We start from the raw sequence: 12,752 nt of genomic DNA, 5'->3' as shown, positions 1-12,752 counted from the left end.
AATAATGATCTTAAGGAAACCCAGTGAGATATAAGAGAATATAGATAAACAATTTAATGAAATCAGAAAAATAATTCATAATCTGAATGAGAAGTTCAACAAAGAGATATATATTATTAAAAAGAACCAAAGCATAATCTGAGCTTAAGAAATCAATGAATGAAATTAAAAATACAATTGAGAGCTTCAACAACAGACTAGATCAAGCAGAAGAAAGATTTTCTGAAATGGAAGACAGGTCTTTTGAAATAACCCAAGTAGAAGAAAAAAGAGAAATAAGAATAAGAAAGAATGAAGAAGGCCTACAACAGATATGGGGTAACATTAAATGATCAAATGTTTGCATTATGGATATTCAGAAGGGAGAAGAGATGGAGAAAGAAACAGAAAACATATTTAATAAAAAAAAAATAGCTGAAACTTCTCAAGTCTTGGGAAAGATATGGACATTCAGATTCAGGAATATTAATGATCCCCAAATAGATTCAACTTTAGAAAGTTCTCCCCAAAAGATCCTCTCCAAGGCACATTAAAATAAAACTGTTAAAATTTGACAAAAAAGAGATTTCTAAAAGCAGCAAGAAAAGAAAATCAAGTCACATATTAGGGAATGTCCATTAGAGCATCAGCAGATTTCTCAGCAGAAACCTTGCAGGCCAGCAGAGGCTGGAATAATATATTCAAAGTGCTGAAAGAAAAAATGTCCATCCCACACAAGCAAAAACTGAGAGAATTCATCACTACTAGGCCACCCTTACAAAAAATGCTCAAATGAGTGCTACAACTAGAAGTGAAAGGATGATAATAACTATTATGAAAATATATGGAAGTATAAAAACCACTAGTACAGGTAAATTCATAATTAAACTCAGAATACTCCAATACTGTAATGGTACTATGTAAATCTTTCAAACTTCTAGTATGAAATCTAAAGGTTAAAATGGTAAAAAAATAACTACAGATACAACTAGGTTGTTAAGAAACATATAAAGATGTAAATTAAGGCAACAAAAATATAAATTGTTGGGGGGGGGGAAGGTAAGAGCCTAGACTACTTTCAGGTGACCAAAGTTAAGTTGTCATCAGTTTAAAATAGTCTAATTATAACTACCAGACTCTTTATATTAGCCCATTGTAACCACAAAGAAAGAAATTACAGCAGACACACAAATGAGAAAGAGAAAGGAATCAAAACTTAGCACCACAGAAAACCACCAAACCACAAAGATAAACAATAAGAGAGGAAAAGGAACAAAGGATCTATAAACAACCAGGAAACCATTAACAAAATGATAGGAGTGAGTCCTTACCTATCAATAATAACCTTGAATGTAAATGGATTAAATTCTCCAATTAAAAGATATGGAGTGGCTGAATGGATAAAATAATCAAGATACAACTACATGCTGTCTAGGAGAGACTCACTTTACCTGTTAGGACACATAGACTGAAAGGGAAGGGATGAAAAAAGATATTCCATGCAAATGGACAACAAAAGCAAGCAGGAGTAGCTATACGTGTATCAGATAAAATAGACTTCAAGTTAAAACCTGTAATGAGAGACAAAGATGGTCATTATATAATGATAAAGGTAAATATTCAGCAAGAGGATATAACAATTGTGAATATATATTCATCCAATACTGGAGCATCCAAATACAAAGCAAACATTATTAGATCTAAAGAGAGATGGAATACAATACTACAATAGTAGGGGACTTTAGCACTCCACTTTCAGCAATGGACAGATCATCCAGACAGAAAATTAAGAAAGAAACATTGGATTTAAACTGTATTCTAGACCAAATGGACCTACTAGACATGTACAGAACATTCCATCCAGCAGCTGAAGAATACACATGTTTCTGAACTACACATGGAACATTCTCCGGGAGAGATAATATGTTAGGCTGCAAAACCAGTCTCTACTGATTTAAGAAGATAGAGATCATATCAAGTATCTTTTCTGACCACAGTGGTATAAAACTAGATATCAATAACAGGGAGAACTTTGGAAATTTTTAAATAATGGAAATTAGACAACATGCTCCTGAATAAGCAATGGGCCAATGAACAAATTAAAAGGATAATTAAAAAATTTCTTGAGACAAACAAAAATGGAAGCACAACATTCCAAAACCCAAGTGATACAGCAAAAGCAATTCTTACAACTGGAACTTTATAGCAATAAATGCCTACATCAAAAAAAGGGAAAACTCTAAAAACAAACAACCTAATGTTTTCTAGCATCTCATGGAACTGGAAAAAGAAGCTCAAACTAAACCCAGAATTAGCAGAAATAAAGAGAATGGAGACTATAAAAAAATACAAAAGATCAATGAAATGAAGGGTTGGATTTTTAAAAAGATAAACAAAATTGACAAACCTTTAGCTAGACTAAGAAAAAAAGAGTGAACACTAAAATAAATAAAATTAGAGACAAAGGAGACATTACAATTGATACCACAGAAATACAAAAAGATCATTAGAGACTATTATGAACAACTATATGCCAACAAACTGGATAACCTAGAAGAAATGGATAAATTCCTGGACACAATCTACCAGGATTGAATTATGAAGAAATAGAAAATCTGAACAGACCAATAATGAGTGGGGAAATTGAATCGGTAATAAAAAGTCTCTTAGCAAAGAAGAGCTCAGGACCTGATGGCTTTACTGATAAATTTTACCAAACATTATAAGAAGAACTAATATAAATTCTTCTCAAATTTTTCCAAAACATTGAGGAAGAGGAAATACTTCCAAACTTATTTTATGAGGCCAGCATTACTCTGAAACTAACACCAGATAAGGACAAAGAATAAAGAAAACTACAGACCAATGTCCCTGATGAACACAGACGCAAAAATCCTCAACTAAATACTAGCAAACCACTCTACAGCACATTAAAAAGATCATTGACTGTGACCAAGTGGGATTCATCCCAGGGATGCAAATATGGTTTAAAATACAAAAAGCAACAGATGCGATATATCACATTAACAGAAAGAAGGACAAAAACCATATGAGCATTTCAGTAGATGCAGAAAAAGCATTTGACAAAATTCAACATCCTTTCATGATAAAAACTCTCAGCAAATTAGGTATAGTAGGTATGTACACAACAAAGGCCATATAAGGCAGACCCACAGCTGATATTATACTAAGTGGGGAAAAGTAGAAAGCTTTTCCTCTAGGATCTGGAACAAAACCAGGATGCCCACTTTAATCACTTCTATTCAACATAGTCCTGGAAGTCCTAGCTAGAGCAATTAGGCAAGAGAAAGAAATAAAAGGCATCTAAATTGGAAAGGAGAAAGTCAAATTGTCCCTGTTTGCAGATGATATAATTATATACAGAAAACTCTAAAAACTCCACCAAAAAGTTTGGAGAACTAATAAACAAATTCAGTAAGGTTGCAGGGTACAAAATCAATGTACAAAAATCATTTCTATATGTTAATAGTAAACTATCTGAAAAAGAAATTAAGAAAACAATCTCATTTACAATAGCTACAAAAAATATAAGATACCTAGGAATAAATTTAACCAGAGATAAAAGATCTCTACATCAAAAACTATAAAACATTGATGAAAGAAATTGAAGAGTATACAAATTAATGAGATGATATCCCATGTTCATGAATTGGAAGAATTAATATTTTTAAAATGTCCATATTACAGAAAGCTATCTACTAATTCAATGCAATCGCTACTGAAATACCAATGACGTATTTTACCAAAATAGAAAACAGTCCCAAAATTTGCATGGAACTACAAAAGATCCTGAATCACCTAAGCAATCTTGAGGAACAACGACAACAGCAACAACAATAAAGGAGGCATCACATTACCTGACTTCAAAATGCAAAGCTATAGTAACCAAAGCTGTAAGATAATGGCATAAAAGCAGACACCTAGAGCAATGGAACAGAATAGAGAGCTGAGAAATAAATCTACACATGTATGGCAAATTGATGTTTGACAAAAATGCCAAAAACACACATTGAAGATAGAACAGTATCTTCATTAAATAGTGCTGGTAAAATTGGATGTCCGCATGCAGAAAAATGAAACTGCACTCATATCTTTCAACATATTCAAAAATCAACTCAAAATGGATTAAAGACTTAAATGTAAAACATGAAACTGTGAAACTACTATTAATAGAAGAAAACATAGGGGAATGCTTCATGACATTGGACTGTGAAAGAAATTTTTGGATAAGACCGCAAAAGCACAGATAACAAAACCAAAAATGGACAAATGGGATTGTTAATGGAAAAAAAAACAAACTCTGTAAAATAATTTAAAGAGGTTTATTCTGAGCCAAATATCTGTGACCCACCCAGAGCACATGCCTCAAGAGGTCCTGAGAAAATAGCTGAGTTACAGTTTGGTTTTATACATTCCTGGAGACAGGAATTACACGTAAGACCCTAAGTCAATATGTGGAGGGTGTATATTGGTTTGGCCCAAAAAGGTAGGAGATCTCAAATGAGGGCTTATAGGTTACAGGTAGGTTTAAAAATTCTTTTATTTGTAATTAGTTAAAGCAATGAAGCTTTGTCTAAAGGCTTGGAACATTCTAACTTAAGACAAGAATGTCTCTTATTCAGAGACAAGCCACTGGACATTTACAGAAACTCAAGTGATCTGTTGAGTAAACTGATGGCCTACAGGTGTGGTTTAAGCTTTGTCTTGTATAGCCTTAGCCTTGCTAAGTCCAAGAAGGGAGGAGGGCATGATGAGGCATGTCTGACTTTCTTTCTCATGGCCAGCAACTCAACTTTAGGGTATTTCTGGGGACCCCTTGGCCAACAGTTGGTTAGCTGGGGAGATTAAGATTTTATTTTAGTTCAGAGGATTACATCAAACTGAAAATGTTCTGCACAGCAAAGAAAACAATCAACAGAGTGAAGACATGATCTATATAAGGGTAGAAAATATTTTCAGACAATGCATCTGACCAGTGTTAATCCAGAATATCAGAATATATAAGAAATTCAAATAACTTAACAGCAAAAAAAAAAAAAAAAAACCTGATTAAAAATGGGCAAAGGACCTTAATAGACATTATTCAAAAGAAAACATATAAATGATGAACAGGAGAAAAAATGTTCAACATCACTAATCATCAGGGAAATGCACATCAAAACCACAAAAAAAGAATGATTGATAAACCCCTCCATGAGTGATTAAGAGAGAAGGTACAAACTGAAGGAAAAAGGGGCCATCACCATAGATCATGTAGGCATGAAAAAGATCATTAAAGAAAAAAAATTTTATTTGAAAAAAAAGATCATAAAAGAATATTCTGAAAAACTTAGTGCAATATAATTAAAAAGAAACGGACAAATTTCTTACAAAAATCAGCATAGAATCTGACGCAAGATATAGAATTCAGAATAGTCATATAACTATTAAATAAATTCAAAATCTCCCTATAAACAAAATTCCAGATCCAATTGGTTTTACTTGTGCATTCTACAAAATATTAATATTTAGTAAAAAAATAACATCATTATTAAACTAATTATTTCAGAGAGCAGAAAAAGAGAAAGTCCTTAATTCATTTTATTAGATCAGGAAAACCTTGATGCTAAAGCCCAAAGAGGACATTATAACAAAGAAATTCTAAGCCAATTATTAGCGAATTGATGTTGACTTCATACATAAAGGATAATACATTGTGACTAAATTGAGCTAATTCTAGGAATATGAAGTCGTTTCGTATTAGATAATTCATCCTTTTATTTTACATCAGCTAGTCTAAAGGAGAAAAATAATACACTTACCTCAATAGATACTGAAAAGTTATTTTAAAAAATTGAATTAAGAAGTAATTATTTAAAAAAACACTTATAAAACTAGGAATGGAAGGAACTCTTAAATGCTTATAAAATTTAAAATGTTTAATCTGATTTTAAAAATATCTATTTTTAAAAACTTATAAAAACACCTCATTCAATACTGAACTATTGAACACTTTTCCTTTGTGTTGAGGGAAGAAGAAAGTCAAAAGCTCAAGAGATTGTAGTTTCTGCAGATTTTGATAAGTTTATTATAACATTGGTATGGAAATCCAAAGATTGAATAATAGTCAAGAGAATTTTAATGAGGAAGAACTAGATAGAAGGACTTGTGCTACCAGATTTCAAGATTTATTAAAAAGCTACAATAATTTAAATAGTGTAATACTGGTACAAAGATAGGTAATGTAAGAGAATTGAAGACCTAGAAATAGAGCTACACATACAAGGCACTTGATTTTGTCCAAGATACTACAGAGAAGTAGGGAAAGTGTAATCTTTTCAATAAATGGTACTGGACAGTTGGATGTAATAGAGAGTAAAATAAAACTTGACCTCTTTCTCATACCATTTATAAAAATAATTTTGAGTGGATTGTAGACCTGAGTATGAAACTCAAAACAATACATTTCCAGAGAAACACCTTCACTATTTTGAGGTAAAGAAAGGGATGAGTCTCACACACCAATGTTGAGCAGTGGAAGCTGGAATTCAGGGATGGGTACGTGAGTGATGAATACGTTTGTGATATGAATATGTGCGAGGCTTCTGGGGTTCTGGCAATATACTATTTTCCTGATGGGGTGAAAGTGATATGGATACTTGCCTTGTGATAATTCGCTAACTTTACATTTGTATTCCATACTCTTTACTATATGTGTGTTATATTTCACAATAAAATTTTTAAAATACCACCTAGAAGAAAGAACACTCCTTGAAACTTAGGATTTATTAGGCTCATGGGGCAAAACGAAGTGAAAATATAAATTTATGAAACATAAGTTGTGAATGTGTGTGGAAGCAAGATGAGGGATAAGTGGGGGAAGGGTGGAGGGTCGCATTTGGTGGAGTAGCAATATCGCTGGATTCCAAGTTAGAAATCTTGAATTCACATCTCACTTCTTCCTCTCATTAATGTGTGACCTTAGACAAGTCACTCGGTCTATCCTAGCCAAACTTCGACTTCCTCATCTGTGACGTGGGAATAACAACACCTCTCTTTTTTCTGCCTTGTGAGATTGTTTTGAAGATATAAGGACTGAAGGAGAAAATGTGCATAAAATACTTCACCAACTGTAAAGTCCTTGGCTAGTGTTACTGGGAGTAGAAGTAGTGTTTGTGCACCTGATATCGTGGAAAACATTGGTCAGAAGTTGGTGATGTTTGGCAGTGTATGCGTATCTCTCTACAACAGCTGTCCTGGAAGGCCACTTGTCCCTTATGGCCTCTTTCCAGGAAGAGAGTGAAATCGATTATACATTGACTCAGGGTTGGGGGGAAGTATTTCTGGAAATCAAAAAATATTAAGGCTCAAGAGTAAGGTACATTTATCAACCAGGTGTTAAGAAATTTGAAAATTTGTATTGAATATTTACGAATTTTATCCTCACAGGCTCCACCCTGATTGTGGACTGCAACATAACCGACACCAAGGACAACACAAACCTGCGATGCTGGAGAGTCAATAACACTTTGGTGGATGATTACTACAGCGAATCCAGACGAATCGCAGAAGGAATCGAGTAGGCGTTTTGCTTTCTGGCTTCACCAACAGCTAGCAAGAACTTCTCTGTCTAAATTAATTTGGTGGTGTAACTACTGCTTTTTTTAGACAGGAGTTAAAAAAATCACTCCTTGTCACTCCTTTTGGCTTTGTCTTTCTTTCTTTCTTTTTTTTTTTTGAGACAGAGTTTCTCTCTGTTGCCTGGGATAGAGTGCCGTGGCGTCAGCCTAGCTCACAGCAACCTCAAACTCCTGCCTCAGCCTCCTGAGTAGCTGAGACTACAGGCATGTGCCACCATGCCTAGCTAATTTTTTCTATATATATATTTTTAGTTGGCCAGATAATTTCTTTCTATTTTTAGTAGAGACGGGGTCTCGCTCTTGCTCAGGCTGGTCTCGAACTCCTGAGCTCAAACGATCTACCCGCCTCGGCCTCTCAGAGTGCTAGGATTACAGGCGTGAGCCACCGCGCCTGGCCTGGCTTTGTCTTTCAAAGATCTTCGCAGCGTTGTGTGTGGCCAAGCATCTGATTTAGAGAAGTGTGAGATGTTCGTGTTCTCAGTCCTGCCTATGATATAGTGAGGGAGATGTGGCAGAAGATGAAGTGAGCCACAGAACAGTAAGATCATTTCTCCCAGCCACTGCTTAAAGTCAGTCCCTATTCAGTGATACCATGAACCAAGGCTTTAAACAGAAAAACAAGCGCCAGCACAGGGACTCTTGGGGGAGATACTGTATAATCATTAGCTAATTGAATGTATAAACTCAGTTTATGGTGGTAGATACTGAGTGGTGTAAATAAGACTAGCGTAGTCAGAGGGCAGAGAATTTGTGTTGGGCTTGCAGTGTAGCTAACTGAGGATGCGTGGAGAGGAACAGGGGACAGCCCTGTGGGGGCTGGGGATGGTGTCTGCAGCTAACAGAACCACACTTCCTTGTCACTGTCCACAAAAAAAAAAAAAGCAAGTTTGGAACTATACAAATAACACACTTCACTGGGCGACACAGCGAGGTATTCTTAGGGTAAAATGATGGCCCAAGGTGTTGTCCAAGAAAACATTTACCTCCAGAAAAAAGATTACAAAATATGTCGGGAGAATATGACTCATGTATTAATGACTGGCTCTTTTCTTTTATAGAACCTATGTTCCTTTTCAGGAACATAATTTGTACACAGTAAACATTACCTTCTTAGAAGTGAAAATGGAAGATTATGGCCTTCCTTTCATGTGTCACGCGGGAGTGTCCACAGCATACATTATGTTACAGCTCCCAGGTAATGTCCCCGTGGGCGACATGCTGTTCAGAGTGTTCAAAAGGGTGGCCAGGAAATGCATCTGAAAGAGAAGTGACATTAAATGCTCAGTTGAGGTGACAGAGTGGTATTAAAAGGAGAAACTAGCTATGAAATCTCGGAAGAAGCTCACACTGTGTCTGATAATGTTCTCAGAGTGAGGCTGTGATTTTATTTAGTATATTTTGGGAGTGCCATATTAATATATATTGAGATTTTATACATCAAAACAGAAAGAAAACAGAAGTTATCCTTGATTAAGCCTGATTGCTCAATTTTTGTAGCCATTTGCTTGTGATTTTCAGTTTTTAGATTGTTATAAATAATTGGATATACAAATAAAATGATGATGCATGTTTTTACCCTATAATTTTGCAAAATTATCTGAGGCCGAATTCTGATATTTGAGCAGGAGGGCTTCCAACTCAATTTGTGTGTATGAATTGTGCTCCTAGCTCTGTACAAAGCTTATCTATCATCCACTGGAGGTAATAAAGTCAGACAATAGATAGCGGAAGTCAGAATCTTGAGAACAACTTTAAAATTCGTAACATAGCAGGAGAAGTGTGTGAAATACCTTATAAAATGCAGGTGGCTTATCAAGACTGTTTTTTTCCACCTCGTTCTATTAAAATCATTTTGTGTGTGGGGGGGAGGAGCTAGCCACATGCAAGAGAGAGGGCTTGAATTTGCTAGTGTCTGTAACGATCAGTTAAACCCATGTTTGTGTGCATCTAGCTAAAATCCCACGAGAAACGTTTTTCTGGAACTTAACAGAAAACATCGTGGTTGCTGTATGGAGCTAGCAGATGTGCCTGTGCCCCTGCCAAGCTCCTGACTTTTGTCATTGTCCGTCACCTCCCTTAGAATAGCGGTGAATACGGGTGCGTGCACAGCAGCGTGCGGTTCTGGGTGGGTGCCTCCTCTGCCTCACTTCTGTGCCCTGGAGATCAAGGTCACACTGGCGCCAGCTGCTCCACCTGTGAGTGAGCACAGCACCCCTCCTCGGCCTGGGCCCGTGGGGAGCCCTCTTGGGTTGCATCACATGGAAGGACACCCAGGCCCATCTGCCACCACTCCCCATTCTTCCTCTTCTCACTGGCTTGTCCTGGTCCCGGAGAGTCACTTGTAATCACTTTCTGCCAGTCACTCCTGCACGTCCCACCTCTCTCTCCGGCCCCTCTGGGTGATTCTCGAGGTCCCATCATCGGTGGTGCTTTTCTTTCTGCATCGTCCGTCATCCCTGATAATCTCCTTTCCCTTTGTGGCATCAACTGTCATCCTGAGCAGGTGCAAACAAATTCCAAATCTCCCGCCGCGTTCTCTCTTTCCTCGTGACAGCCCTGCATTTCCAACTGTGCTTTAAAAATGATCTCATCCGATCCTCTCATACAGCTCTACTTCTGGCAGTAAATATTGGTGAGTCACACTGGAGAACAGTATGGCATTACACAGAAATGTATCCACGTGTATACTGCGGATACGTCGGCTAAAGTCTGAAAGCAGATTTAAGCTGTCAAGCCTCCTGGTTCTTTCTGTTTTTCTTACCTTTGTTAATGGGACGCTTATGTCCTCCACGTTTTCCAGCCTCAAAATCTGGGTCATTTCGATGCCTTGTCTTCACCTCCATCATGCCAACACCCAACAGGTTGCCAAATTCTGTGGGCTCCTCCTCCCCGGGGCCGTCCTGCTGCATCTGACCCTTCCTGTCTACTCCCACCAGCAAACTGGGGGGGGGGGGTAGCTCCCACCCAGGACTTTAAGGGCCAGGTTTCCGGGCTCAGATCCTGGCTTGTCCATTTACGAGCTGTGTGAGCTCAGCACTGTTGCTCAACCTCTCTGTGCCCACAACGCCTTACCTGAAAAATATGGATTGCAATAGGACCTTCCTTTGAGGGTTCTTGTGAGCATCAATTGAGATTTTCCTTTTTACTTTTATTGTGAAATTTAGCATATACGTAGTAAAGGACACACAGAATATACATATCACATAAATAATTGTATAGCAAACACATGTGAAGCCTCCTAGATAAAGAAAAACACCTCGCCAGACCTGAAAAGCTTCTGTGTGTCCTTCCTGATCAAAGCATCTCTCCTCTCTCTAGATAATCATTCCCCCGACTTTTAGGGAAGTCTTTTCTTTGATTTTCTATCTGTGTTAAAATCCCAAAAAATACAGTTTAGTTTTGTCTGCTTTGGGCTTTATATTAAGAGAATCATATAGGACATTTTCTTTTCCTAGGTGTAGGGGGCTCATTGGTGCATCAGTGGTGTAGCACGTAGTGTCCTTCATTTATTTACATTGCTCAATCCTATTCCATTGACTAACTAGTTCATGATTTATCCATTCTGCCGTAAACATGTGGTCATTTGATAGTTTCCAGTTAGGAACTATTAACAAGTAATACTGCTACAAGAATCACTGTTCGTGTGTCCTGGTACCCATGTAGACACATTCCTCTACGATACATCATTAGGAGTAGAGTTGCCACATGAGAGTCTGTGAACATTTCCATATAATGCCATATTGTTCTCCAGCGTGATTCACCAGCATTTACTGCTAGGGGTAGCATTATATGAAAGAATACAATGAGATAATTTCATAAAACAAGCATAGAACCTGACATCTCGTGAGTTTAAAAAAATTGTGTTTATTTTCATTAGGACCAACCAGGTTCCAGCCATTATTATGTGCTGTTTGGATGATTATGTTAGTTTTTCTAAGCAGTTTCCTTGCCTTGAGAATTTTCTCTGGTCCAGTCTATTCTGGTGACTGTTGCAGAGTTATCTTCTCTAATGGTAGCTGTGACTCTGCCACTCCCCTGCCTGGACATTAATTAGTGCCACCTCCTTACCTCTGGGTTGAAATTGAAACTCCTGGTTTGCCATTCGAGGCCTCCCTGGTCTACCTGTTCCCACTCATTTCCTAGTCATGGCCTTCCTCTGCCCTACAGAAGAGAGAGTCAGATCAGGGACAAAGGTTGTCTTCTGTGGGCCCCACATTGTGATGAAGGAGGTGACTCTGAGGCTGGTGTAGACATGTGCAGCGGGCCATTGGGGACAGGGTTGTTTTCCACCTGCTAAAAGGCAGAACCTGCTGGCACCTCCTCTCCTCTCACTCCCCAGTGCAGAGGAAATGCAGCCTGGTTTAGGTCATGGAGAGCGACTCGGGGTCCACCCCTGAGAAAAGAGGGGAAGCTGCCTGTAGGAATCCTTGGAGATTCCATGAGACTTGAGGTGGTTACAACTTAAATCTGCCTCAACCTAGATGTTTGAGTTCTTTATTCAGTAACCCAGACTGAAGCTGGCCACTATAAATTTCCATGCCAATACTGACTAATTGGTAAGGACTAGCTGGAAGCACAGTGTTCAGAAGGATTCTGAGGCCAAGTCCAGGCATAGATGAACTAATATGCCTACCAGTTAACACCTATCAGTCTTCTGGAAGGAGGCAGGGGGTCCTTTATCTGATTTGTTTTTGGCTGGTTAAGAAGCTCCTGCTTAGTAAACTCATCTTTGTTCCTGCCAACACTCATTTCACATCTCACGTGCGGCATATTTTTGGTCATGTGTGCTTTGTTTTGTTTGCCCTGAGTTCTTAGGAACTTCACTCTCTTAACTTCAAGCCTCTTGTGGTTTACTTGAGGGCAGAGTTAAGTTTACAGCTTCTCCATTTGACTTCCTTGTTCTTGTTGAGGACCCCTCCAGATTGGAAACAGGGGTGACTACCAAGTTGTTTAGGTCAGGTGTGCCTTTCTGTGAATTTTGTTTCATCACTTGTTCTCACCTACCATCTCAGTCGAAGACCGGTGGTAGCCAGGTGGACTCAAATGGTGAACACCACCCTTACCAGGGCTTCCAGTGCATCGACAGTGAGTTCTCCATTTACTTCTATTTCAAAGCCCCTACTCCCTTTGAAC

At 37.9% G+C, this 12,752-nt stretch overlaps 1 protein-coding gene across 1 annotated transcript in view; it reads left to right on the top strand.

Annotated features, from left to right (window-relative positions):
* Positions 1–12,752, top strand: part of IL1RL2 (interleukin 1 receptor like 2) — a 45,027-nt gene that overhangs the window by 21,523 nt on the left and 10,752 nt on the right. Inside the window, exons 7-8 of the mRNA XM_069493855.1 lie at positions 7,429–7,558; positions 8,678–8,814. Of these exons, the coding sequence (XP_069349956.1) occupies positions 7,429–7,558; positions 8,678–8,814 (267 nt within the window). The remainder of the gene's footprint in view (positions 1–7,428; positions 7,559–8,677; positions 8,815–12,752) is intronic.

Source organism: Eulemur rufifrons, chromosome 19 (genome assembly GCF_041146395.1).
Source record: "Eulemur rufifrons isolate Redbay chromosome 19, OSU_ERuf_1, whole genome shotgun sequence".
Taxonomy (NCBI): Eukaryota; Metazoa; Chordata; class Mammalia; order Primates; family Lemuridae; genus Eulemur; species Eulemur rufifrons.
The sequence above is the reverse complement of the archived record's forward strand: the minus strand, read 5'-3'. Positions and strand labels throughout refer to the sequence as shown.